Source organism: Calonectris borealis, chromosome 1 (genome assembly GCF_964195595.1).
Source record: "Calonectris borealis chromosome 1, bCalBor7.hap1.2, whole genome shotgun sequence".
In the NCBI taxonomy this organism is placed as follows: domain Eukaryota; kingdom Metazoa; phylum Chordata; class Aves; order Procellariiformes; family Procellariidae; genus Calonectris; species Calonectris borealis.
In genome coordinates, this window is record NC_134312.1 from 2,150,334 (window position 1) to 2,177,890 (window position 27,557).

The window sequence follows — 27,557 nt, forward strand, 5'->3', positions numbered from 1 at the left end:
AGGGTAGATGATCTGAAATGCAGCTAAAACTGCCCCATCCTGTCCTCTCCCTGGAAAGATGGCAGTTCTCAACCAGGTGTTAATGGATTTCCCTGTATCCATCGGGCTCATCTCCTGGGCTTTTCCACCAGGACACTGTGTCCCAATGCATCCCAAGGTGGTCCTGGAGCCTCCTGGGGAACTACCCCATCAGCTGTGCCTAGAGTGGGCCATGAACCTCCCTCCAGCCCATGGGCAAGTAGCAGGACATACTTCACCTGGCTGAGCAGCCTTCATCCCCAAAAACGATGGTTGTGCCTCGGCTGCCTAGCACTGCTCAAGATCCTACTGGGGAGCTTGAGAATACCTAAAAGCATGGCCAGTCTTGGATCACGCTCTTGCCCTGGCTGGTTGCCTGGTAGAGATAGATGCAGTGTGAGGAGATGCCACAAACCCACTGGTGTTTGTGTACAGGCAGGTCAGTATTGCATTTGTCCTGACCTTGGCCCTTCTCTCTCCCCCTCTCTCCTGGGCAACACAGAGGGACAGAAATAGAGCTGGTTGTTTTCCCATTAGCTGTAATCAGTAGCTTTACACATTAAAGGGTTCATGATGCCCTGGGCAGAAATAGTCTGTAATAGCTCGAGTGTTTGGCTCAGAGATGTAATTTCTGGCTGGTAGGAAGCTTTACTAGAAGTTGCAAAGGACATGGTGGAGAGAAGGGGACAAAATCGGCCTGAAAACGGCTGCCTCCTTCCAGCCTTTCAGAATGCATCCTTTTGGAGGTGGTGATCATCACTGAGGGCCACACATATTTGGCTTTTCCTTCACCCACCACCCCTTCCAGGGGCATCGGCTCACCTCATCTCTGAGCCTCTGACCAGCTCTCTTCAGCACGGGGCACGGCAGCGTGGGAGCCCTCATTGGAAATCCCATCACTGCCTTATTTCTGCCCAGTCCCAAGGAAGGGGATTTAGCACTGGGTTCACGGGGTGCTCCAGAAGATACCAGCTGCCATGGTTGGAAAGATGGAAAGCACACAGCCACACAGCTGCACTTACCTGCAATAAGTGAAGGTGGCTCCATGAAGGGCTTCACCGAAGTCACCAACGTGGTCATGCTCTGAGTTTGGTTAAGCATTTCTTCCTGGCTTTCACTATCCCTTCTGGTGTGTTCCCGAGGCTGAAAATACTCTTGGAGCTGCCTGTTGATTTCAGCTGTCTCCAGACCTATGGATTTAATTGTTGGGTCAGTAAGGATGAAATCTGGTGCCACAGTTTGAAAGCCACCATGCTTCGATAAATGGTTGTAGGTCAACAAAATTACTGCCACTGCACAACACGGTGTGGGAAACAAGTCACAATACAATGTTTCTTCGGCCAAAGCCTACAGACCATGCTCCGAGCATGATGGAGAGGACCATATGCTCCTGGCTGAAGGATCAACCAGCCAGAAAACAGGCAGGGCCCTTGGGTAACACCTGAGTCATGAAGGCAAAACACTTCAGCAAGGGTTGTCCTTTGCAGGAGCATGGAGGCTGCTGTGACCAAGAGCATTCACTGTGCAGGATTCATTTTCTCTGCTTATTTACAGAAGCAAATGGAGGCTGGGGCAAGGGCAGGATCCCAGGTACGGGACCACGGATAGACATCAGGGAGAGAAGATCTCTACCCTGACAGATTTGTTTTCTAAACACAGAGCAGGAGGGGAAACAGAGCCCGGAAAGGACTATCTCATGTCTAGTGTAATTGGGAATATCCCACACCCAAGAGAGTTCCCAGCTACTCCAGGCATCTATGACTGTACTGGCTTCTTACATCCAGGGCAAGGATGCTGCTTCTTGACCCAGCTCTCTGTTTAGAAAGTCCTTGCTTTGTAAAACGCTCTGCTTTTGTACACTATGAAACAATGTGTTACGAAGGCTAAAAAAAAATATAACAGTTATGAAGGAAAAAATTAAAGCAAATCCATTCCTGGAGAACAAGTTCACTGCAATTTAGAGTCAAATTGCTGCTCTGAAGTTCCTTCTTTGTCTATTCTTGTTTAAAACATTAAAAACAAGCTGTCGTGAGGGTCCCTTTCCAGGTCTAATGATGGCCTTGTGTCGCGGTTTAACCTGGCAGCAGCCAAATACCACGCAGCCGCTCACTCACTCCCCCCACCCCCAGCGGGACGGGGAGAGAATCGGAAGGGTAAGAGTGAGAAAAAACTCGTGGGTTGAGATAAAGACAGTTTAATAGAACAGGGAAAAAAAAGGAAAATAATAATGATAATGATAAAATATACAAAATTAGTGATGCACAATGCAATTGCTCACCACCCTCGCTGACCGATAACCAAGTAGCGATCGGTACTTCCTGGATCACGCCTACCCTTCATATACTGAGCATGATGTCACATGGTATGGAATACCCCATTGGCCAGCTGGGCTGGCTGTCCTGATTATGTTCCCTCCCATCTCGTGTACCTAGCTCAGTCAGTAGGCACGGGAGCTGTCCTTGGACTAGGAGGGCACTTAGCAACAACTGAAAACATCAGTGTGTTATCAACATTCTCCTCCTACTAAATCCAAAACACAGCACTAGGAAGAAATTTAACCCTATCCCAGCCGAAACCAGGACACCTTGAAATGTAGTAGGAAACCTTCAGGTTAGATGAGATGTTCCAGGGCAACCGAGGCATCAAAGCTGGGTTGACACATACGACACAGACCTACAAGACACCTGCGCCCATAGAAAGGATCCAGCAGGATACGTAATTTGGCTTATACATGAGCAACTGGATCAGATCCAGAGTTGGAAACTTTCCTCTAGGTGCCTTCATGTGAGCCGAGTGTCTTCAAAACCTACTATGGCCAGCTGAGATCCAGAACCCGGTTCAGTATCTCCCACAGAAAAACCAGACCTTGAATCACTTGCCCACATGTAGGCAAAGACATGGAGGAACCAAGTCCTCCCTGAAGCACAGAGGATGAGGCCCTGACTGTGGGGATCTACCTTGGGGTTGGCAGATTGGCCCTCCAGACTCCATGGATCATATGAATTAGATCTCCACAACGGGAGCTGAAATAATGAATAGACACCTGCACTGGAGGTAGGCACCTCACTGGACATTATCATGTTGATGGTTTGGGATGGTGGAGAAACAGGATCTGTTTCGTGGGCAGGGAGAGATGTTCCTGTGGTTGCAGCTTTTAAAGCTGGGTGTCAGGAATAGCTTTGATCCTGTTTTGCAGTAGAGGGTGGAAGCAGGAGACCTCTTGGTGTCCCTCTCAACCCTATTTTCTCAGATTCCTCTCAAGAAATACCACCCCCAGAGCCAGGGTCTAAAAGCAGTCGGTGATCCAGGGTCATTTTCTGCACTGAATCACAGAAAAAAGGACTTATTCTTAACAACATCTTTTCACTTGCAGTTTCAGGCTGTTTTGGGGCAAGGGGAACATCCTTTACTCTACTGCATGCATTCACATGCACTTCTATGTAGATATTAGCAGCCTTACCCCTTTCCAAGGGCATCCTTCTCAACTCACCTCCACAATCTGCAAACGGAAGACAGACAGGGCATAGTTTGTTTGCTACTTCTTTTTTCCCTATGTAAATAAGATTTTTCAACAAAATCATTATTTTTACAGGCAGCGCATGCTTTCGTGGACTATTTTTCATTCTTTTTTTCCCCCCTTCAAAGCATTCAAATGCCCCCTAACATCTCTAGGCAGAAACGAGTGCGACTCCAGCTTAATGGCTAAAGCATCTTGGCAAATGGTGGTGAACCCCAACCCCCCTTGGCCATAGGCAGACCCCGGGGAGTGGGGCGGGAACGGGGCAGCTCTCCGCTGGCCCTTGGGTAGCTGGACCTCTGCAGGACAAGGAAAGCAAGATCCCAAAAACCTGACACCCTTGTGGTGTTGGGATTCTGGGGTCAAACCATCCCCAAACACGGTGGTTTTGGTTACTGTTGTGGCACTGGTTGGCAGTTATTCACCGCGGGAGAGGAGAGGTCTGTGTGTCAAGAAGAGCCACAAAGTAGACAGGAATTAAAAGGTTGTTATTGGGCAAAATGCAGCTCCAGACTTTCCCCCGTGACCCAGCGCCTTTCACCAATCAGCGGGGAAATGGAGATGACCAGGGAGGAAAGCTTTGCTGACAAAACCATGGGGGAAGAAATGGGAAGAGAGAAGGTTTAAAGGGAAAAAATTAAGAGTTTGAGTAGGAGGTCAGGACTATGGCAGAGATCTCACAGCCCAGAAGCCCGCACTCGTCTCCAAGCGTGGAGAGGCGACGCGTCTCCGCTTGCTGCTAATGGGGTGATATTTGCTCTGCCGAGCCAGCATGTGCCGGCACTCAAATTGCTCCAATTTAGTTGCTGGTAGGTGTCAGAGCAGTGGCCCCGAGCGCAGCTCGCTGGCCGACTTACCGCATCTGCCTCTCATTTCGTTCCTGACCACCTCCTTCACCTCTTCCTCCTGTGCCGCGGGGGGAAAGCAGAAGCTAGTGGTGATTTTTCTACCCCAGCACCATCTCTCTCCACCCTGTGCCCCGTCCCAAATCTGCTTGCCCCACTGGAGGTGGCCTCTGGTGAAATCACCTCAGCTTGGGTATGGCCGAGATCAGAGATGTACATTTGGTGTCACAGGGACCTCGGTTCAAGATTTGTGGCTCATCAGGGAAATGATTCCCTTTGCAATTTCATGGCCATCCTGTAGCCAGCTCCTCTTGCCACGAGGAGCTGGGATCCCCAGCCCAACGTGAGAACAATGGCACACCTCAAGCCTGGGTTGGCTTTCCATGAGTGTCTCCACCCTTTGGCACTGTCCCTGAAGCCACGGTCTCTCAGATGTCCCTTACCTTTGAGAAGCTTCATCAACCCACCTGCATCCATGCAAAGGGGCTGCTCAAATCATACTGCAGGCTTGACCTATGGAGATGGGCTGTAGCACTAGATTTAGATGAGATGTAGCTGCACCTTATTTTGTTCTTCTCCTTTGTATTTTTACCAGCTAATGATGTTCCCCACAGAGCGAGACCTCTGGTCTCATGGATTTTAAGTCTATCCCTCACCCTTGGGGCAGTCAACTGCCACTGCTTCAGTTGAGCATCTTCCATGTCCAATAGCTGGTGTCCTACTGCACTTCACGTGGTCACTATCTCTTACCCCTAATAGGGATGACAAATTTTGGGGCATTTACTACGCAGGGAGCTGGGCTCTTCAGCAGCCCACATATAGGGCAACCTTGCCCGTTACACCCATGCTAAAACTAATCCTGCCTGGCCTCCACACACTGGAAAGATGAAAGTACCACATTTTATCAGTCAAGTGGCACAAAACACATTTGCTTAGGCAACACGATGGAGACCCTAATGTTAGGGGAGCTGCAACAGGGATTTTACCCTGACCTATGTGGGTCAACCACTCCTTCTTCTTCAGGATTTATAAACCCAGAGCAGCAGCTTTTGCAGTAATGCCAGCTCCCGAATCGCTTTGAAAATGGGGCACATTGCTCTCTCCTGTTCTTTCTTTGTATTTGATCAGCCCTGCGTCATTGGCACTGATCCCATCTGCCAAGCACCAGTTTGAAGCATCACAGGGAGGATGGGAGAGGGGAAATGTGCCTCAGGCTTTGGGTCGTGGTTTGGGCTTGGCATTGTACAGCCCAGCACTGCTCCCATCCCAGCCCGTGCACATCTGATGTCTCTGAGTAATGGCCAACACTCTCATTTCCCGGATATTCTCTGAATGAATCTGTTTCTCAGCATTTCCCTCCTCCCCTACACCTCTTAGGGGCAGTTTGCCCTATTTTCTCTATAATAGGATGTGTAATAGGATGTGATCTCGGGCTAAAGTACTCACAGAAAGACCAGGATCTCCCTTTTCTCCTTTCTGGCCAGCTGGACCATTTTCACCCTGTTAAAAACACTTAAGTCATTACAAAAGCTCAGTAGATTGACCATTAAATGCTCCAAGAATAAGTGCACCTTAGAGAGGAAAGGATGCACTCGGAAGGGAGATGAGGGAAAAGGCTCACATGTTTTCCCATAAATTTTAGGGAATATCTGTGAGTAGCTCAGGAGCAGAAAGGAACAGACTCATCCACGTGCAAGGGAAGCAAGAACAAAAGTGCGTGTCAGAGAGCTGGGTGCAGGCTCCCAGGTTTTTTGGGAGCTCTGCTCTATCCAAACAATAAGGATGTTACCAGCTACAATTTAAGTCAGGTTTCTTTGCAGTTTGTAAGGGACCACAAAGGTTGAGGTCGAGGCATGGAGACGATCTGGGCTTCAGAGAACCTCTGGGAACCAGATCAGGCAGAAGATTGCAACTGGGATTGCAGTCCCAGTGCTGAAAAGATGAAACACAGGGAAATGCTGAAGTTTGCCAACAGGGCTTTCTGCCTCCTAGGAGAAAATACCTTGAAAATTTTTCTGCTCAGAACTGGATTTGTTGATTAAAAATACTTAAAAATATTAAAGGAAAAGGACCACAGGAAGAATGATCTAAATTAAAGCTGCGATGGTCATTTTTCTCAATCCATGCTCACTTACAGGGGCTGGAGCGCGAGGAGAAATCACATTACCCTCCACCAACACATGGAGCTAATGCAATGCCACCTCCTGATGCAAAAAGCCCTTGAGTCAGTGTGGCAGGACCCGCAGCGTGTAGGGCCCAATCCAGAACATGGGTTGTAGATTGGGATCTTGAGATTAAGCTTGGACTCTGATGTGCATTAAAAGGTTGAGCATTACTCAAGTGAAGTAATGTACTGAAGTACTGTACCAACTATTGGTTTACTCCTGGTCTGCCATGGCAAGCACGGTTGAGGATATCCTGGCCCAAAAAATGATGTTTTCCCAAAGAAGTCTTATATAAAACAACTGGCAGCCTACAGGGCTTACAGCAGCTGGAGATACCTTCAGGCAGAAGCGTAGGCAGCATTGCCCGTGTCCAATGCCTGGTGCTTAGGGGTAAAATGCTCCCGGTGCTTCTGTTGTTGCAAAATTTGGACAGCTGAGAAATGCAACCTAGAATAGCTAGAGTTCATCCAGCCCCAATGCAGAGCTCTGCACTGCTGCAGGATGGTGAGGAACCTCACTGGGAGGTGAGGCTGGTTCATCCCCATACTGACCATTTCTCCTTTTCGCCCATCCACGCCAGGGAGGCCCGTGAGGCAGAGCTGAGGTCTCCCTCTTTTCCCTCGTGGACCCTAGAGAGGAAGAGGAGAGCTCAGTTAGCAGTACCCAAGCACCCTCCAGAGATATCCCATGCCACCGGTTGGGGTTTTCCACCTAAGGTCCAACCTGGGCATCAGTAGGAGAAGATACTCAGAGCTCTCTGGATTTCAGACACTCCCCAGACAGATCAGACATGATGGGTCAGAGCCCTGGGCTTTGCCCCCTCTGCCCTGGGCAACCATGAGGCGTTTCCTATGGTCCCTCCCTGCAGAAAGGATGGATGCTGCAGGGGCAGAAGGCGGTGTTCTCTCTCTCTGACACTGTTTGTCTCAGCACTAATTTAAGAAACGGAGTCTCAGCAGGAGGAGAAGGGTTTGCAGCCCAAGGTAATATCCTCCCACATTAGAAATGAAGGTGGCCTCACTGCTGCAGTTCAGACCCAGGGACCTTCTCTTTTAATTTAGGGAAAAGACCAGTAGTGGTGTGGATGTAGAAAGTGGCATCTCACAGTCTCTCTTTAATCAGCGTCCAAGCAAAAGCCATTCATTATCTCATACACGGCTTTCTGAGCCTGCAGTGCTTGTAACTGCTAATATAAAAACTTCCAGCCTTTTTAAACATACATGAGGGGATCTCGTACTTTCGGCTTTTTCCTCCCTTCTGTGATTCTTTTATTACATTTTTCATTGCAAGGTACAGCCTGGGGAGCAAGGGAAAGAAGAATAATGTTGCTGGTATGGTCTGAAGCTCGATCTAGTCCATTTTTTATAGTTCTGGAAGGGTCTTTCTACAGCTGCACCCCTTTAGGGGAAGGCTCAGGGGCAGTCCTTCCTATAATCACCTTGTCAGAAGTGAAGCTGTAGGTATACGCTGCTGAACAATGCTGGAGGCCCAGAGCATCCTTGTGCCCTTGTACCATGGAGCAGATTGCTCTAAGTCAAGTTTTTATTTGATGACATATCAGGACACACCACAGATGTTCAATCTGACCGTCAGTGCAACGTGGACCTTACTGCACCACCTGCATTTTTCCTTCCTTAATCACTTCTTCCCTAAGACTTAACACCCAGTGCTGGCTATTTTTTGTTTTGCGGCTCCAAAGAGCAGGGCACAGACTTTCCCAACACGTGATGCTCTTCCTCTGTATGGGAGAAAACCAGGTTAAGAATCACTAAAGCCTAGATAGACACCTTTATACCACCCAAGTCAGAAGTCCTGAAAGGGGCTCTAGGACAGGGAGATCTTTGAGGCCCATGAGAGCTGATGTAATGTGGTCCAGACTCATTCAGACTTTCACATAAAATTGGGTCTGAATTGTCCCAACTTCTGTCCTCAAAAGCCAAAGCCATTTCCACTGGTGTATCTTTACCAGCACAGTCCTGAACTGTGAGATGCAGCTACACATCAGCTAAATTCTCCATGCTATTGAATGTGCTTCTCACTTGGTGAAGGATAATCACCGGTGATTGGAGTTTGGGTTATTTGGCTGCAATAATTCAGTAGGCATGGCAGATTAAAGAAGAAAATCCTGCCAGGGTCTCTACCCCTTTCCTTGTTTTCAAATCAGCAGCGCAATCTACTTCCCATCTAACAGAAAACTCAAGTATTTTACAAACCACGTGTGCGTATGTGTGCACATGCGTTCTCTACACATATATATAACCCTGAGACAGCTTATGGGAAACAGTTGGTCTTTCAGGTAGTTACCCAACTTCAGCTTTTCTTTTCTTCTTGATTCTTTCATGTTAATTTATGTATTCTCTTGTCCAAGCCTGAAACTCAGCCAGTCCCACCAGCACAACTGAGAAGGGTATTTTCATTTCCAGTCCTCATTCACTTGACAAGTTCTTTGTTACTTAATGGATGCTGTCTAAGGGCGAGTGATTAGCATTAATCTCTAGCATCGTCTCTCCACATTGTGTTGGCAGCAGCAAGACACTCTTCATTACCATAGAATCTGGGGGCAGCATGTCCCTGCTCATAACCAGTATTAGCATGTCTCATTTCCAAGTCTTTTTGTTACATTTCAGAAGGTGCCCAGCATGTCTTGCATGCAAAGACACTTATTAAGTATGGCCCACAAATGGGGTCTGAAAGCCACCAGCTCCTTCCAAAACCAAATCCTGCTCCCCAGATAATTAGCAACAGGAGGGGTGCACTTGATGTCCTGCTAACTTTAAATTATCAGCCTTCCGTTCTTCACTGAGAGGTCACATCTTACACCGCAGATAGGAAAAGAAGAGAGAAAAGGGAAAAAAAAATCTCCAGTGATAAATGCACCAAGAGATGAAGTTGACCAAGATCCCACAGAAAGACGTCAGACTTTGCAGCCATCCTCTCTCAACATGAAAGACCTCAGGTGCCAGTTTATAGGAGGGAGTTGTATGTGTACATGGTGACATGTGGTGACACATCTGGGGTGCTATGTCACCTGAGGATGTGAGGTGCAACAACCTGGGGGGCGGTTGGGGAAGAGACTTTTAGCAGAGCTCCCCTGGGAAAGCAAATCCATGAGGTCTAGGGCAGCATCGTACCTTCTCCTGCTCTTCGAGGAGCATGACTGTGGATGAATCCTCACTAGGGCTGCCTCAGCATACGGCTTTCTAGAGAGTGGAGGAGCCTTGATGGTGTTTGCCTATGTGGGAGGTCCAGGCCTGGCTGCAGGGGAGTGGGAGGAGAGGATTTTTCCTTATTGATGTATGATATGACTAAAATGGTTAGGAGAAAACTAGTTCTTCTGGAAGCCAGCTTATTAGAGTTTATCATTCATGCCCTCCTCACACCAGACCTCACCAGGGTCTAGGGCATGCTACGGACCACTTGCTGCTCACCTGTGGCCCTGGTTCACCCTGTGGCCCTTGAGGTCCATCTGGTCCAGCAACACCAGTCTTCCCAGGCAATCCCATTTGTCCTTTGAAGCCTCCCAAGCCAGGAACTCCCTTGGCCCCCTGAGAATCACCAACAGAGAGCAGTTCAGAGCTTTTATCAAGCACAAATGGTTTTAGAGATGGGCCAGTCAAATGGTACCCAAACACTTTCACAGCATTGGCAATAAGGGGAGAATCTTTACATTCTGCTGTTGTGCTATTTACAGAGCATCAGTAGGATGGCAGAGACCACTTCAGCTTTGTTCTCCACCTTCTCTTGTCCAGAAGGCATCTCACTGCTTGGTGACATGGACGTCCCCCTCTCTAGGACGATGCCTGATAGTTTCTAATGCCCAACTCTCCCTGTATATGTAAGAGTCCTTTAGTCTGTAACCCTGGAAAAACCAGTGACTCCTGAAGAGGAAAAAGGGAGTTATCAAGAGCTGGCCTATAAATTTCCTACTCATCTGCACCATTGAGCTTTCTCCTGGAGCTGTTGTGAACAGAAAAGGCTCCCGTTAAACACACCAGAAGGAAAGACCTGCAGTCAGCCCAACACCCAACCTTCAGCAGTGGCTGAAAGCAGATGTTTGTGGGAGAGGAGAAGAACAGGAGAGGAAGGGAGTGATATTTCCCCCGAAATAATCTCCCAGCCTCCAACCGTTCGCAGCTCAGAGACTTGAGCTTGAGGTGTTGCTTGACAAGAGAAGAACCCTTAGTGTTTGACACAGATGACCACCAGGGGATGAGGACCAGAAGAGTTGTTATCAATAAAAGCAACAAATTCTTTAAGATCCCAAATCAGCTGGAGACCAGATGGTAGAGCTGAATGCAAGAAGGGCCTGAGGGCCTGGAAAATGCCAAAGGACTTGATGGAGGCTGCTGGGATTATTGTGTGGTTTTGTTTTTTTTTTTCAAAACAGTTACTGTTTTAACTGAAACCCCATTTTTTCCCTCCATGGAAAGGTACAAATTTTAGACTTGTTCTTTTGGAGAAGAAAATGGAAAATTAAGCAAAGCGGAGAAGGAAGATTGGTGGGGAGTGATCAAGGTGGGGATTCCTCATGAAGCTGAGCAGAGCCCAGGAGCAGGCCAGCTTGGAGACCTTTCCTACTCCCATGGCCAATGTGCCCAGGAGTTATCCACTTTTTCTGCCCCACAGCATCCCAGGCACCCTTTACCCTGGGCAAGGTGGTGTTGAATAAACTCTGACAATCCCACTTCAAGGGTTTGGATGGCTTTTCCTCATACTAAGCAGGCACCCTCCTAGGGTTTTGTACATCGGCAGAGGGTGAATTTAAGGAGACCTCCCTCTCCTGCCCTTTCCAACTGCAGTCCCAGCCTTAACGCTCCAGACAGTTGACATTTGCCCACTGAAAAGGGTACCTATGATGTAGAAAGTGTATAATTTTGTTAACTCAACCTGATGGATGTGGGATTTGTTCTTTTATAAATGGCAGCTCAATGCAGTCTGACGAGTACTAACCTTTTCTCCTTTCTCCCCAGGAATCCCCGAAGCACCATTGTCTCCTGATGCTCCCTGTTCACCCTGGAGGAAGCCAAGATAAAATCATGTCCAATGCGGATTTGGCAAGGTTGCAATTTGTTGAATGAACCATCTCTTCTTCAGATTACAGTATCATTTACTGAGTGTGACCCAGCAGGGTCTCTCAGCCTGCACATTGGTGATACTCAAGGAGACTGGAAGAAATTTCATTAAAAAGCCCCATTACGTGACACATGCCTATGGAGCATCAGGGCTGGGGTGGATGAACCCGGTTGAGTCTTGTAGAAGCGAGTGAAGAGGTCCCTAACCCAGATGTCCAAGCATCTTAGAATAGAATCACAGAATGGTTTGGGTTGGAAGGGACCTTTAAAGGTCATCTAGTCCAACCCCTCTGCCGTGGGCAGGGACATCTTCAACTAGATCAGGTTGCTCAGAGCCCCGTCCAGCCTGACCTCGAATGTTCCCAGGGATGGGGCATCTACCACCTCTCTGGGCAACCTGTGCCAGGGTTTCACCACCCTCATCATGAAGAATTTCTTCCTTATATCTAGTCTGAATCTCCCCTCTTTTAGTTTCAAACCATTCCCCCTTGTCCTGTCGCAACAGGTCCTGCTAAAAAGTTTGTCCCCGTCTTTCTCATAGGCCCCTTTAAGTACTGAAAGGCCGCAATAAGGTCTGACCGGAGCCTTCTCTTCTCCAGGCTGAACAACCCCAACTCTCTCAGCCTTTCTTCATAGGAGAGTCTTCACCCAGGTCTATGCTGGCTTATAGGAATAGATTCAGAATAACCCCATTTGCGCCCTTTGAAAGAAAGAATCCTGTTGCAGAGGTGGATTTGCAGCACCTGCAAAGTTTTTAGGAAACCTCCTACTTGTAGGCAGATGCATAATGTAGATATTCACCTTCGGTCCATATGGTCCATCTGATCCTGGGATTCCTGGTTTTCCAGGACTGCCAATTTCTCCCTGTGGAGGAAAAAGCAGTGGATGGGCTGTAAGCTCACAGAACCCCTAAAACATTGGGAAAAGTAGCTCCGAAATGGCAAGGTAAGTGGTACTTGAGGGGGAACATGAAGACACTCCTGGTAACAGAAAGACAAGTCCTACTTCAGACCAGTGTAAATTTTAGACTGCCCTGACTCGAAGCCCACCTACATGAAAGTAGGTGGGAAATTCACTGAACAGTACTTCATTTACCCAATAGGCCAGGCTGATGAAGGAAAATATTAATAACAACAACAATAACAATAACAACATATCCCATTGGCTCAGCTATCAAAGCTCCCTTACTTCTTATCAAGCTTTTCAAAACCCTTCATAAAAAGACCATTAAGGGTCATTATCCCTGTTTATAGAGGAAGGACCAATGTGCTGACAATTGGAGCGATGTGCCCAGCAGTAATTGCTAATTGAGTCCAGGCAGTTGCTAAGCCACAGACCAGGAAGGGATTTGGGCAGAGTCTGTTTTTTTTTTTTTTACCCCAGATTATCAAAAAGTTCCCTGAAAGCCTTAAAACCTCCCTGTCCATGGCTCCCTCCTCTGCATGGCCATGTCCCCCTGTGCTGCAGCCTGCAGCCACACGCCACCGAGAGGGGCTCCTCCTGCCAGAGTTATGGTGGCTTCTTCACACATGATGCTATCCTGGGGATGAGTGGGAAACACTGCTGGAAATGGGGCAGCTAGAGCAGAACGGAAAGCTGGGCTGAGCTCACCTTGATGCCCTCGGCTCCGGGAGCACCGATGCGTCCTGGGAGCCCTCGTAAGCCCTGAGGATAAAGCAGATCATGGGCATTGATGATAAATCAAGGTGAGGGCAGGAGGGAAGAACGCTGTGTGTGCACAGGGCTAGCCCTGATGTAGTGCTACAAGCTCTTCCCTTGCCTGCAGCATCTTTCCCCATCAGCCCCACTACAGCCTGGAGCTTGAGCTCTCTTCTCTGTTTGCCCCAAACTTTATTTCACAGAATTATGGAGTGTTTCAGGTAGGAAGGGAACATCTTGTCCAACTCACCTGCCCAAGCGGGGCCACCTAAAGCTGGTTGACCAGGACCATGTCCAGACAGCTTTTGAATATCTCCGAGGGTGGAGATTTCACAGGATCTCACCCATTTCCTACCTTTGTTCCTTTCTGCCCAGTGTCGCCAGCGGTCCCAGGATCACCTTTCCCTCCCTACATAAAAAAAATAGACAAACATATCATGCACAGCCTGAAAGGTTAAGAATACAGCCCTGGTGATAGCATCACCTTGCATTTACATTGTGCTTTTAACCACCAGAGGCTCCTTGAAAATTTGCAGATCATGGTCACCTTGCTGCTAGAAATGCAGCCAGCTCTGGGGTGGGACAAGGAACAACCTTGCAGAAGATGGGTGACTGTGACAAAATGGGACAAAATGCTGTGATGTGTCGCCACAGGGTCTGTAGCTTACGCTGGGCAATGTTTGGAAAACGACCTTTGAGGATCTGTGTAGGAGTGAAGGTTACTGAGGTTTGGGAGCTAACGGAGTGGCAATAATCACGAGGACTTGCACTGTGGAGATGTTAGATGGTCTCCCTCAGCTCTTGTGTTGGTCACTGCCCCCAGAAATTGAGTCTGTCATTCAAAGTCTGGATCCTTCAGGCACTACCTTAACAATTTAGAGGATGTTCATTAATTTCAGTGAGGTCTTCCTTTCCTACTCCCTCCCAAAATCTACTGTTTTTTTTTTTTTCTCTCATGGGAAAACAAAAGAGAAAAAACACCAGCAGATTTCAGCTTATTTCCAGAAAGTAAAGTGAAGACATGTTCCCACTAAGCATCACTTTGGAGATGCGTTTTCAGTAATAAGGGGCCAAAGTCCCATCCATGTGAGGAACTTATTTGGGGGCAAGGAAAGCATCCTGTCATGGCAGAGAACCAGTTCATCCCAGGAAAGAGAGGTTCATAAGGGCTTTAGCAAAGGATTGCTTTGTTCCCTGCTCTCTCCATCAGGCAGGTCAGCATCGAGGAGGACTGGACTTGGTACAACTTGGGCCTTGGTAAGTAACAAAGGAAACTCATGTTGAAAAACATGGGAAAGCTTAGAAGTCTATCGCTTGAGACATGGACAGATTCTCTGCTGGCATCCAGAGACTGGCACGTCCTAAAAATCAGGCTGGAATGTGCATTAAAGACTTCTCCAGCAGGTTTAGGAAGTGATTTCATCTCTCTTTTGGAAAGACTCACCCTGAGCAAGAACCTGCCTCCAGCAATGAGGCACGCAGGGTGTGGGAGCAGAAATGAACTTAGGGTTGAGAAAGGCAGAGAGCCTCTTTCTACCTGCCAAACAAACCGTGTCCTTTCCCACTACTCACCGCCTTCCCCTTCTGCCCCTGAAGACCTCTGACGCCTTTGGCTCCCTTGTTTCCATTCTTCCCATCGAGACCTGCCGCACCCTGCCAAAAAGAGGAGAAAAATGAATTTCTGTGTCGGCTCTTGCAGGGAGGTGGCTGAGGACAGTCATCAGGATGGAAACTCAATAGTAAGAGCCCGGAATAGTGAGAGGTCAGAAGTTACCCAAATACTAGCACCGAGACCTGAGGCTGGGATTTAGGACACATTCCTCATTGGCTTGCAAGCCGCTAGCAAATGCAACCTGTGAGTTGATTTATTTATAATTACAGCTTGGGAAATAGAAGCATACGGCAGCTAAAGGGTAGTCTTGGGCCAAGGACATTGAGGTGGTGATGGCTGTGGTTGAAAATAAGAGCAAGGGCATTAAGCAGGCAGCATCACACTGCGAGTGACTTTGCGGGATGGACACAACCCTGGGCACTGGGTCTGCAGCTTCAGATCTAGTCAGTCGAGGAAAGCAGCGCTGGGTGGTGAAATTTGGTTTGGTGAATGAGTGGATCCAGGCACGGGATTGCTCACAGCTGCAGTTCAGAGAAGATCTCCCATCTGGGGAGTTGACAGCCAAAAGAGAGATCCTCATCCAGCCCAGACTTGTGGACAATGCTGGACAGAGGTGCTCCTCCAAGAAGACACCTTTTTGCCACAGTTTGGAGGTTCTCAGCTTGTGGAGATACTTTGCAGCTCAGGTCAGGGTGGGACATCGGAGCCACCTCCAGCATCGGGGCCAATTTGTGTGGTGTCTCCCACTGTTTCAACAGCAAACTAAAAGTTCCCAGAAATGCCCTTTTTTTTTTTTTTTTTTGCAAGGCTGCCACTGTCTACTCATCCATTCTGGCCAATTTCAACTGCAGTTTTCAGAACCTGTATGTGAGATGAAATCAGATTTATCCCCACTTGAGACACTGATTGCACAGGGCTCAGCTCACTCAGAAGAGAATGAGTTGGCTGTTTAAGCAGATTGGGAGATGAACAAGTGGCATCCTCTACTTGGAATTAATTTGCAGTAGGTTGTTGAAAGGAAATATATTTATTAAAAAAAAAATAAAAATTGGCCACCAGATTTGTATGCCAAGCAGACTCATCACCTCTCCAATTACTCCTCCTCTCAGTGACGAACGGACACTTCAAACACGATCACTTCAAACGGATCACTTCAAACACGAGTGACCAGCAAACCTCCCAGAGACACACGGGTGGGACGGTGCTGCGAGGACAGACCCTTTCCCTTTTCATTCCCAGATATAAAAATTCAGCTCCTCCTCCGGGAAACATCTTGCTTCTTTAAACTCCTCCCCAGGCCTCAACATACTTTACATTTCAGAGTAAGAGGAGTATTTGAGAGCTGACCAGCTGCTCCTCCATGGCTCACGTCTGGATCAGGTAAAGTCCACGTTCCTCAAACACTGCCTACACTATCAGACGCAAACATCTTGTGCAAGCTCGTTATTTACTAGTAACTATTTATTGACACGATCAATATGAAGTTCCGTCTGAGGCAGTAAATGGACCATAAAAAAACCAGCTAACTAGAGTTTCTCTGTTTGCTAGGACAGATTGCTTGCTTGGAGGGTAATAAACCTTCTGATTTGATGGTTAGGTCTCACAAGCCCAGGGTACCTTCAAGTGCCTGGCGTTTTTGAGATAACTTTGAACTGGATACAGATCCATCTGGTCAGGGATTTACACACCTGTATCCAAGGGGATGGGCTAAAAAGCTTATTCTTGAGCACTGCCTGATCCTGAAGGAACCTGACACCAGTTAGAGATTTCCCAATTAGCTTTAAAATTTCTCTTAGTTGTCCCTAGTGTCTCCTGTGTCAAGGAGAGACCTTTCCTTGTTTTCCTGTGCTTCCCCACCTGCCCATGTCCAACTCTCATCTCTTCAGCTGCCTTAGATCATGAGATGCTTCTTGCCTCCTCTTGACCTGAAAGGAGCCCAAATGGCTTTAGGAAGAGTTGAACTCACAATATGTGCTTGTAGGCTGAAAGGTAGCTGGCTCTAAGCCATGCCTACTCGGTCCAGTAAACACAAGCAAGTTTTTGACCTGGGTCTTATCTCACCGAAGGTGGACTCCTACTCATCATGGGCTGAAGAGACTTTGTCATATGGACTAGAAGGTTTATAATAAGGCTTGGACATGACAGCAGGTCTGTCCCTGCTTCAGCTGGGGAGGTAAGCAGGTCAGAGAGGTGATGCTTTTCAAGGCCATCTGCACCCCGGACAAGAAAAAGATGGAACAGGAATTAAAAAAAAAAAAGAGAGGAAGAGGAAAACGTTTAAGCACTAGGCAAGGGAAAGAAGCTGAATGGAAATTTGTTCCCTCAGATTTACATTCCGTGTTCTGCCAGGCAAATAAAGGCTGAGCAATAAAAGCTAGCGAAGAGGCAGTTTAAAGGCAATTACTGGTGGAGTACTGGAAATGGCTCTTGCTATTTGGTTCTGTTAATAAAGTGTTGCTGGAACAGGTTTCATTTAACACCAGGTACCACGAAGGCACAGCAACGCAGAGGCTTAGTCATAAGTCCTGAGCGCTGGCTGTGACGCAAAGACATCTTTGAGCAGCCGAGGATCTCTGCTTCCAGACACAAATTCCTGCAAAGCTTTGGGCTGGAGCCAGGGAGGAGCCTGCCTTGTCTCCAGGCTTATCGTTTACGCTCAGATGAACGAGCTGGGGAATTAGCTGGGTGACCCTGGGTAAGTGTGAAACCCGTCGGCAGAAATGTTGCCCCAACGGCATGCCCCAAAAGGATCAATCTGTTTGAAGACACACATCAAAGGTCTAATGCATTTGCAAACCATGGTGTAGGCTGCAACCTCTGTCAAAAGGTTTCCCACCTCCTGGCCTTCGGTGCTCGATACTTGACGGGATGATGCATATGAAGGAGCTGGGAGTCTCAACCTCAGAGTTTCATCTGTGTTTATATCCCTTCCCTGCTGTGTCTTTTGTCTAGACTGTCCTGCCGACAATTACTTGCTGCAGTCCTGAGCACCCTCCCCAAAAAATCCTTTCTTGATGTGGGAGCTGCCACTCGTCCTCACAGCCATAATGAGCATTTGTCCAGGAACTACATCTCAGAGATGGGTCAGCCTGATAGCCTGCTGCAAAGCCTCCAAGGTATCCTGGGCAGAGATTTCCATCTGTGGCCAGATCTGGCTGACTAACTTCCCTTTGACCAGCCTGGACTCATCAGAAGTGCTCAGGACACATCAAGACACCCTCCCAAGGCAAGAACTTCTTAGGAGATGGCTTCTTCCACTCTGAGTGGCCAGGGGCAACCCTTTTCAAGCCCAGGGCAGATCCTCACACCCCACCATTCCACTCCTCTGGCTTGAAAAGTCCCACTGCTCAGCAGGCAGGAGAACTGGGATGCCATATGGGTTCACCTAAGTCTCCATGCAGCCGTCGGAGCGAGGTAGGGCTCTCTTGTTGGTACCTCTTCAGAGCTGTCTACCCACCACTCTTATCTATATCAAGAGCTCTTATGCTCTTAATATCTATGGTAAAGTCAAATTCCTGCTTATAACCATGCCCATGCCTACCATACTCTGGGTTATAGGGCCTTGATTATCCCTTAGTTTTCAGAACCTGCAGAGTGCTGTCTGGTTTTGACCATAGCACTGTGCTGTGTAATGGTGGCAAAAGAGTGTCCTTCAGCCTTCCTGGACTGGCCATATTTAACATCTGATTGTCCCAGTGTTAAGCAGAATCCCCTGACTTGCTCTCGCTTCTTGCTTTGTCTTGAGGTGTATGGATTTGCTTTCACGTCTTGTGCTCCACCGCTCTCAATGATCAGCGTGGACCAAAAAATCCTGGATTACTCCCATCCTTCCTCTCACTCACATGCTGGTGGCTCTGCTCCAATGTGGGCTTTGGCAGATGTCCTCTGGCAAGCATTGAAGAATGAAGCACATCAGAAATGGTTCTGAGAGCCAATGCAGAAGGTCCAGTGATTTTGTGGGTCTCCCACCCTCCAGGCAAGTTGAAGCAGGACACCCTGGGAATAAGTACATGGCTGTGCGGATGGTGTTACCACACAGACCCTGGCTTCCTCAGTTATAGGGCAAGGATCCACGAGCTGTTGGCCAACTATAGAGCCAAGCTCACAAGAGGAGGTGAAGAACACCTCTGAGCTCCAACTTGTACACCTAGTGAGGAGGACTGCAAACCAGGATGGAGAGGGCCAAGGCACACTGGTAACTGTAGACCCTGGAAACCCAAAATAGGGAGTAATGGCAAGAGAGGGAGAAAGGGATATTCATAATAGAGCTTTAGGGAGAATAATGGGTTCATCTGCCGGTATATTAATGTACAAAGCACGGGAAATAAAGAAGAGGAGCTGGAAGCCTTAATACATGATCAAGATTACAACTTAATAGGCATAGAATCATAGAATCATAGGATCATTAAGGTTGGAAAAGACCTCTAAGGTCATCGAGTCCAACCGTCAACCCAACACCACCATGCCCACTACACCATGTCCCTAAGCGCCTCATCTACACGTCTTTTAAATATTTCCAGGGATGGTGACTCAACCACTTCCCTGGGCAGCCTGTTCCAAGGCCTGACCGCTCTTTCAGTAAAGAAATTTCTCCTAATGTCCAATCTAAACCTCCCTTGGCACAACTTGAGGCCATTTCCTCTCGTCCTATTGCTTGTCACTTGAGAGAAGAGACCAACACCCGCCTCGCTACAACCTCCTTTCAGGTAGTTGTAGAGCGCGATGAGGTCTCCCCTCAGCCTCCTCTTCTCCAGGCTGAACACCCCCAGTTCCCTCAGCCGCTCCCCATCAGACTTGTGCTCCAGGCCCTTCACCAGCTTCGTTGCCCTCCTCTGGACACGCTCCAGCACCTCCATGTCCTTCTTGTCGTGAGGGGCCCAAAACTGAACACAGGATTCGAGGTGCGGCCTCACCAGTGCTGAGGACAGGGGCACGATCACCTCCCTGCTCCTGCTGGCCACACTATTTCTGATACAGGCCAGGATGCCGTTGGCCTTCTTGGCCACCTGGGCACACTGCCGGCTCATGTTCAGCCGGCTGTCAACCAGCACCCCCTGGTCCTTTTCCTCTGGGCACTTTCCAGCCACTCTTCCCCAAGCCTGTGGCGTTGCCTGGGGTTGTTGTGGCCAAAGTGCAGGACCCGGCACTTGGCCTTGTTGAACCTCATACAGTTGGCCCATCGATCCAGCCTGTCCAGGTCCCTCTGCAGAGCCTTCCTACCCTCCAGCAGATCAACACTCCCACCCAGCTTGGTGTCGTCTGCAAACTGACTGAGGGAGCACTCGATCCCCTCGTCCAGATCGTTGATAAAGATATTGAACAGGACCGGCCCCAGTACTGAGCCCTGGGGAACACTGCTCGTGACCGGCCGCCAACTGGATTTAACTCCGTTGACCACAACTCTCTGGGCCCGGCCGTCCACCAGTTTTTTACCCAGCGAAGAGTGGACCTGTCTAGGCCGTGAGCTGCCAGCTTCTCTAGGAGAATGCTGTGGGAGACAGTGTCAAAGGCATAACACAGACTGCAATGTCAATATAAAAGGGTGAAGCTTGGTAGAAATATCAATGTAAAAAAGCGCAGTGCTTGCTTTTAGAAGAGAGGAGAAAGGAGGAGGAGTGTCTTGAATATCAAGGATGCGCTCACTAGCCTTGAGGTCCAGTTGTAAAGTCAACTAGATCCATTTAAGTTCTCTGGGTAATGATTACAGGGAGAAGACACAAATGCTGTCACTTGGTTGGGAACTCCAAAAGAGTAAACAGATGAGACTTTTTACAAGCTGGTTAAATTACTCAGAGTGAACTCAGCACAACAGAAAGGGACTAGCAAATTTTTGCAATGAGTTCGTGGCAATTTGATCAAAATTTGCCCCTCTACTCTGCTCTGGTGAGACCCCCCCTGCAGTGCTGCGTCCAGCTCTGGGGTCCTCAGCACAGGACAGACATGGACCTGTTGGAGCAGGTCCAGAGGAGGCCACAAAAATGATCAGGGGGATGGAACACCTCTGCTGTGAGGAAAGGTTGAGAGAGTTGGGGTTGTTTAGCTTGGAGAAGAGAAGGCTCCGGGGAGACCTTATTGCGGCCTTTCAGTGCTTAAAGGGGCCTGTAAGAAAGATGGGGACAGACTTTTTAGCAGGACCTGTTGCGACAGGACAAGGGGGAATGGTTTGAAACTAAAAGAGGGGAGATTCAGACTAGATATAAGAAAGAAATCTTTTACGATGAGGTCGGTGAAACCCTGGCACAGGTTGCCCAGAGAGGTGGTAGATGCCCCATCCCTGGGAACATTCAAGGTCAGGTTGGACGGGGCTCTGAGCAACCTGATCTAGTTGAAGATGTCCCTGCCCACGGCAGAGGGGTTGGACTAGATGGCCTTTAAAGGTCCCTTCCAACCCAAACTATTCTATGATTCTATGATAACTTGTGGATATGAAAGATGGAATTAGAGGGAGCTGAAGGAAAATGAGAACTGCTAGCCATTACCTTTAAGACTTTGCATACGACAGATTGGGTACAGGTAGACTGGACCAAGTAGTGTCTGTCTTCAAGAAAAGGGGAGAAGGGGACTTGGGGAATGATACATGAGGTAGCCTAGCCTACCTCCCCAGAATAACTTGGGGAAAAAAATAATCAAAGTATCTGTGAGCACTTAGAAGATAAAGTGAGACCTGGGTTTGTGAAGAACAAAGTCACATCAGGATGTCGCATCCTAACACAGGTGTCTGAAATAGATGATGTGAATCATGCTCTAAGAGTACCCTAAAGCTGCCAATAAAACAAGTCTAAGCACGGCTCGCTCGGATGTGGAAACTGAACATGGCAGACATCTAACCTGAGGTCAGATGAATTTCATTCAGGATGTCGTATATCACGGCTCTTCCAACACGGCCGCAGCTCTGATCTGACTTTTGCAATTTTAGAAATTTAATGAAGGACCAAAACCAAGCTCTATTATCTCAGTCTAGCTCCAAGCACAGCACAGATAGCAATAACCTGCACCAGCAGAATCCCTAAATATTTCCAAAAGAAAGATTACTTAGCTTTCCTCAAATATTAATTGACAGGACACCACTTTCTGGTAGTTAACTGTATTATGGGCCGATCCCCGTGGGTGCCAGTAGAAAACAGCACATCATCCAGCCATGACTGGATGGTTGCTGGCCAGGATGGTGGAGTCCAGCTGTGCTTCCTTTGCACTCAGCAGCCTCAACAAACGTCTTCGCTCTGCTCCTGCACTACTGCTGGTTGTCACCTATGGATTCAGGCGTTCACTACAAAGCAATTTCAAAAATGCACTCGATCCAATGCCTACGTGCGGTGATCCCAGACGCTGAGGTCTTACAACACGTTACAGCCTCATCGCTTTGGCAAAGTGGTCAGAAGGTTGTTTACAATTCGACAGGGGTTGAAATACTTAATTGCACGAGGGCCTTTTTCTCAGTGAGCAATTGCCAGCCTGGATTATGGGCTTGTAAATAGTTACACACCGTGACCAGTAATCAGTGGGCAGCGCTGAACGGCTGTGGAGCCTTCACAGCAACAGATAGTTGCTGAGAATTGCTCACTCACACACAAAGAGGCATAATTGGGGAATAGGTTAAGAAAATACGGCTATTTCTTATTGCAATAAAACAACCGAACATGCTTGTATTTCCACGACCTGAGAAAAAGTCCCAGTCACCTTTTGGTGTTCCCTCCCTTCCTATTCCTTCCTTTCCCAGATGAAAAGAAATCAGTGGGGACTTTTTTCACTTTGGACAACCTTGGAGACCCTTTTTTCGCTTGGGGTTTCTTCCAGGTGAAACGGTGAAGTTCAAAGGCATGTAAACACTTCTGCAAACCAAAATTGCTTTTTTTTTTTTTTTTCCCCCCCAATTGCAATTTGTTAGGAAACAAGGTGAACTCAGATTATCCAGGTCCTCCAGCATAACTGTTTTCCTTCTGGCCAGCAACATGCACCCACAGAGTGCTGAGAATAGTCACTTGTAGTCCAGTCTCTTAAGGTTATATACATTTCTCATGCGATATACAACCTATAGTCACAATTCTTAAGCCATTTGAACATGAAACATCATCTGTTCATGTCTGGCAATGCCCCCTAATACACTAAAGGCTTTAAAAAATAATAAATTAATGCATATTTCATGTGCTCCTTAATGCAAAATGCAACATCCCATTAAAACATACCTCTGGCTGTGGTACCCCCTGCCCACGTCTGGCTTTGTGGAGCAGCACCGAGCCAGCATCGCTTCATCCCACCCCGCAACCCACACATGTGGCTGTGGGGAGAGGACCAGCAGTGCAAGCCCAGCCCCGCGCCCAAGACTCTCAAAGGCAGAGAAACATGCTCCAACTCACGGCAGAGCCTGGCAAGCCTGGTTCTCCCGGCTCCCCCTGCAAGGAAAGCGGTGACGAGTTACCATGGGGAAGAGCTGCACTTCATCTGGAAATGGGGATTGCTATAGGAGATACCTACAGCTGTGGAAAGGAGGCAAAGGGACCTTCGGGGACCAGCCTGCAGCAGCAGCTGGAGGGGGCAGGTAGGACACCCCAAACATCTCAGCTGGGCAACTGAATGGAGCCCTACATCTCCATTGACTATAACCGGAGTTTAGAGAGCAGTTCACACCTCACACCAAAATACTGACATTTCAGCGAGTCATTATTGACTATTTTAGCCCAGGAAAGATGCCAGGGAACTCTGCTGCTTTATAAAATGGGAGAAACCTTTAGGGCTCTTGTGGAAAAGTGCAGCTGCTTCTGCTCTCTGGTAGCCCCATAACATTTCAATCAGCAATTTTGGAGAGGGAATGCAGAATTATATTCTGTGAGAAAACTGTGAAGGGATTTTGCACATCACTTCTTGAAGAGGATGCCTTAACATAGGTGCTCACTGTACTCACCTTCTGCCCCACTGGTCCTCTTGTTCCGAAAAGCCCCATCACTCCCTTGGAGCCAGCTTCACCTTTGACTCCCTAAAATTTTAAAATCCCTGTCAAATACATTTTAAGTACCTACTGCTTTTGAAGTGACACCCCCCACCAGAGAGAGACCAGTAGAGGAACCCATGGAGATGGCAAAGAGGATGACAAAAACCACCATTTCTATAGCAGACTTCAGCCCCAGGGACCTCAAAGGTCTGTATGGCAGCCAGTGCTTGGGAAGAAAGCCACCAGCTGCAGAACAGCTCAGCAGAAACCTCAGCAAACTGTTCTATAAGAGTGTTGGTGCCCAGTGGTGGGGATTGAAGGAAAACAAGCAGAAAAGGGTCTCAGAGCCTCTGGATGAGCTGCCTCCTTGCAAACACTCAAGTACAAGACCCTGCTGGACTTACTGGTGGTGGAGATACTACTTTGGGGCTCCATTCAAAGTCACTCAGATATTTGGCCAAGAGGTGTTCTTGCTTTAGGAGATGCTTACGTATTATTTTTTTATTAGGAAGCAATCTGACAGATATCATGTATGAGTTTTCATCTGACTTAAAAAACCAGATAAACAGGTACCACCCACGGGAGCTTCTCCATGGGTTTCCTTTGCAGTCACTGGGGACCTAATCAGTGCAATTAGTTGTGGTAAGGACAAGACTTCCCCCTTCACAAGGGAGATGTCCCCACTGGGTCAGGCAATTCCCACCCTGAGCTACACGGATTATATAGGTCCCCATGGGAAATAACAGGAGCTGGATATCTAGCTCAGATAGGGACGCTGCCGTTGTAGATACTTCTATTTATTCAGCAGAGTCTCCGTCCTGGGTCAGACTTCTGGAGCAAAAAACATTAACGTAATATGAAAATAGGGATGATTAATACATGGAGATTTAATCTGTGACTCAGTCTGAGAGTGGGAGAGTTACGTGATTCCTCCCAGTGAAGTGGTGATGGGTTGTGACCCGAGACCTGAGACCTCCACAGGGTGCTCTCAAAGAGCAAAGGCAGACAGAGGAGCAGGCGACTCGCTCTGCCACCACCCAGGGGACAGCCCTGTGTGAAGAACAGGAACAGAGGAACCAACCAAGCCTTACCAAACATGTCACAAGAGCTGCAGGGTTTGAAGTAGCATGGCCAGCTCTTGGAGGGAGAGGGAGATGCGAGACTCTTACCGTGCTGCAGCAATTGAATGGTCACTTTTCCCAGAGTGATCCTGTACCGCAGGCATGGTCCCAAAACTACAGACTTGATAAACTACCTGGTAAACTGGATGTGTATCATGTTCCCAAGCCCCAGCCCAGCATCCTCCTCTCCCTTTCTGTGGTAAGAGCTCGGCGAGTGTGTCCTTGCATTGTGTTTTCCAGCAGGCACGTGGGAAGGGAGGATGCAGAGATATCTGTCCCTTCCTCACACAACCAGTGACCTTTTGCTGTCTCTCTGCATTGCATCGGGAGGTTCATACCTTTTCTCCTACAGGCCCATCCTCTCCCTTCTCGCCTTTGTCTCCATCAAAACCTGGCAGGCCCTGTTCACCCTGAAGGTAAGAGAGAAATTAGTGGATTGTGCCTCTCTCTTGGAAGGACCCAGCTCTCAGCCACTGGCTCAGGACCAGAGTGCTGGTTCTCAGTGCTTATCCCAAGCTGTACTTGGTGCTGATGCCACCAACAGTGGTGAAGGGACACCTTAAAAAGTCGATAAGAATCAAACTTACGGGATCTCCTTTACTGCCTTTATAGCCCTGGGGTCCAAAAATAGTCATGGGCTCACCCTAGAGAAAGGAGACACAGAGAGATGTAGACACCAGGTGACACATGAACTCATGGGTCCCACTGGAGGGAACCGTACTTGCTATGATTGGCAAAATGGTAATTCACACATCTGCAATGAAGAGAAGCATTTCCCAAACTGTGGTCCATATGCCGGAGCCACATATGCTCCACAGCACAACATTAATCATTAAGGTTAGTCTGTCCTTAACTAAAAGCTGGATGATGAACATGCACAGCAAACTACAAGAAGTCCCGAGGTTTGATAGTGACATCTTGCTCAAAAAAATGCTGGGGCCCACTGGCATTACCCTAGGCTAGATGTCATGACTGGAAATGGAGCTGTGAACGGCATGACCCCGAGGTTCAACTCCTGATCCAAGGCTGTCAGTGGTGGGATAGGTTCATATCTGACATGGTGACTTGGCTCCTTCGTCAATGTATGTCACTCAGGATGTCAAGGTTTGTGTCTCTTCCCAGGTGTGAGAGCTGGCCATAGGCAGGATGGTGAACTGGTCTACTCATGGTGTCCTGATTTATGGACACAGAGTTGGAGCTGAGGAAGAGGAGTGGCACTTAGGGTACCCCTCAGAGGTAGTTTTGGAGGGTCAGACTCCCAAACTGTCATCCCAAGAGAGATAATAGCTACAGGCATGTAGTAACCCCATGGACACATCCGTGCCAAGTCTATTTGTCAGCTCAGCAGCTGAGGAAGGTCATTTTGTTCCTCAGAGAGTGAAGAACCTGCGACAAGGCTATTCCCATGCAAGAAATGGCTCTGCTCTGGCAAAGCGATGATTGTGTCTCCAAAATGGTGATGCCGTCCATAGTTCGGAGGGAGGAGGGCTGAAGCCACCTTCTAATGGGCAACTGTAGCCCATTTGAAAAGGGTTCCCTTTACACCAACTCTCTTCAGTGTTGCAAACATCCCTGTTCAGGGTGACTGTGCCTTACTGCTGGAGTCTTAACAACCATGCATCAATCAATATTCCCCAAACTTTGACAATCTTTTGCAGTTTGTCCAAACATCACCATCACCACAGGACCCTGATCAAATTCTGGCTTAATATACCCTCCTGCTTTCCTGCTCTGGGAGGTCTCTAATGGGGATGGGATGGTGCTCAATCAATTTTGGGGACAAAAGGGAGAATAAAGATCCTGTAGTTTATTCCAATGCATAGCACAGGCCCTGGGATCCTGTATTGATCACGGGAGAGTTAGAAAGAAAGTTAAGCTGCAATCACGTGGAACAAACCCTAGCCAATTATTCCCTCCCCCCCCCGTTTTACCTCGCACTCCACCTTATATTTTATTAAGGTATTCTTTGAAAAATGCATTACACGTTCCTTCAGCTTGGAAAGTGTTTTGGGGCCTCTTCACGAAGCAGATTAAGAATTGATTCATCTTTGGAGCGAGTTCCCTTTGAAAGTAGCTTCCTCAGAGACAAATCGGCCTTAATCATTTAATACTGCGTGACTCAAAGGCAGAATCATCATGTAGGTTTTCTAAAACTCATTTTCTAACAAGCCATTTCAGCCAGGAAGGAAGTTAACAAAACACTGGGCAGAAGTTCAGCATTTTCTGTACATTTTCCAGAAGTGCTCACAGAGTTATTTTCGCAGTACCTGCTATGAGGCAGCTCAGGCTTTTTAAGATTGCGGTATGCTTCGGGGTGAGCTGGTTATACCAAAATCAGTGGAAATTTTCTTCCTCCCTTAATTCACAGGAGGCATTTTCATGCCCCAGCAAATAGTTGCAAAAATGACTTTTTTGGTGGTTGTTTTGTAGGATCCCGTCAAAACTATCACGCAAGCTCAATCCGGAGCAGTGTGTCCAGTGCGAGGATGGCATCAGCAAAGTAGATAGAACCCGGTGGAAACCCCTGAGAAGGAGGGCGGCATCTACGTGTTGTCTTCCACTCCCTACATGGGTGCACAATGTAGAGAGGATGGATCCAGGCTCTTCTTGGAGGCACACAGT

At 48.1% G+C, this 27,557-nt stretch overlaps 1 protein-coding gene across 1 annotated transcript in view; it reads right to left on the reverse strand.

Annotated features, from left to right (window-relative positions):
- Positions 1 to 27,557, reverse strand: part of LOC142078246 (uncharacterized) — a 106,512-nt gene that overhangs the window by 4,888 nt on the left and 74,067 nt on the right. The window contains exons 72-86 of the mRNA XM_075140705.1: positions 25,523 to 25,579; positions 25,274 to 25,345; positions 23,788 to 23,859; positions 23,243 to 23,278; positions 14,849 to 14,929; positions 13,632 to 13,685; positions 13,229 to 13,282; positions 12,419 to 12,481; positions 11,496 to 11,558; positions 9,974 to 10,090; positions 7,097 to 7,174; positions 5,827 to 5,880; positions 4,393 to 4,441; positions 3,479 to 3,517; positions 1,041 to 1,208 (exon numbers count right to left, since the gene is read on the reverse strand). Coding sequence (XP_074996806.1) covers positions 1,041 to 1,208; positions 3,479 to 3,517; positions 4,393 to 4,441; positions 5,827 to 5,880; positions 7,097 to 7,174; positions 9,974 to 10,090; positions 11,496 to 11,558; positions 12,419 to 12,481; positions 13,229 to 13,282; positions 13,632 to 13,685; positions 14,849 to 14,929; positions 23,243 to 23,278; positions 23,788 to 23,859; positions 25,274 to 25,345; positions 25,523 to 25,579 — 1,057 coding nt within the window. The remainder of the gene's footprint in view (positions 1 to 1,040; positions 1,209 to 3,478; positions 3,518 to 4,392; positions 4,442 to 5,826; positions 5,881 to 7,096; positions 7,175 to 9,973; positions 10,091 to 11,495; positions 11,559 to 12,418; positions 12,482 to 13,228; positions 13,283 to 13,631; positions 13,686 to 14,848; positions 14,930 to 23,242; positions 23,279 to 23,787; positions 23,860 to 25,273; positions 25,346 to 25,522; positions 25,580 to 27,557) is intronic.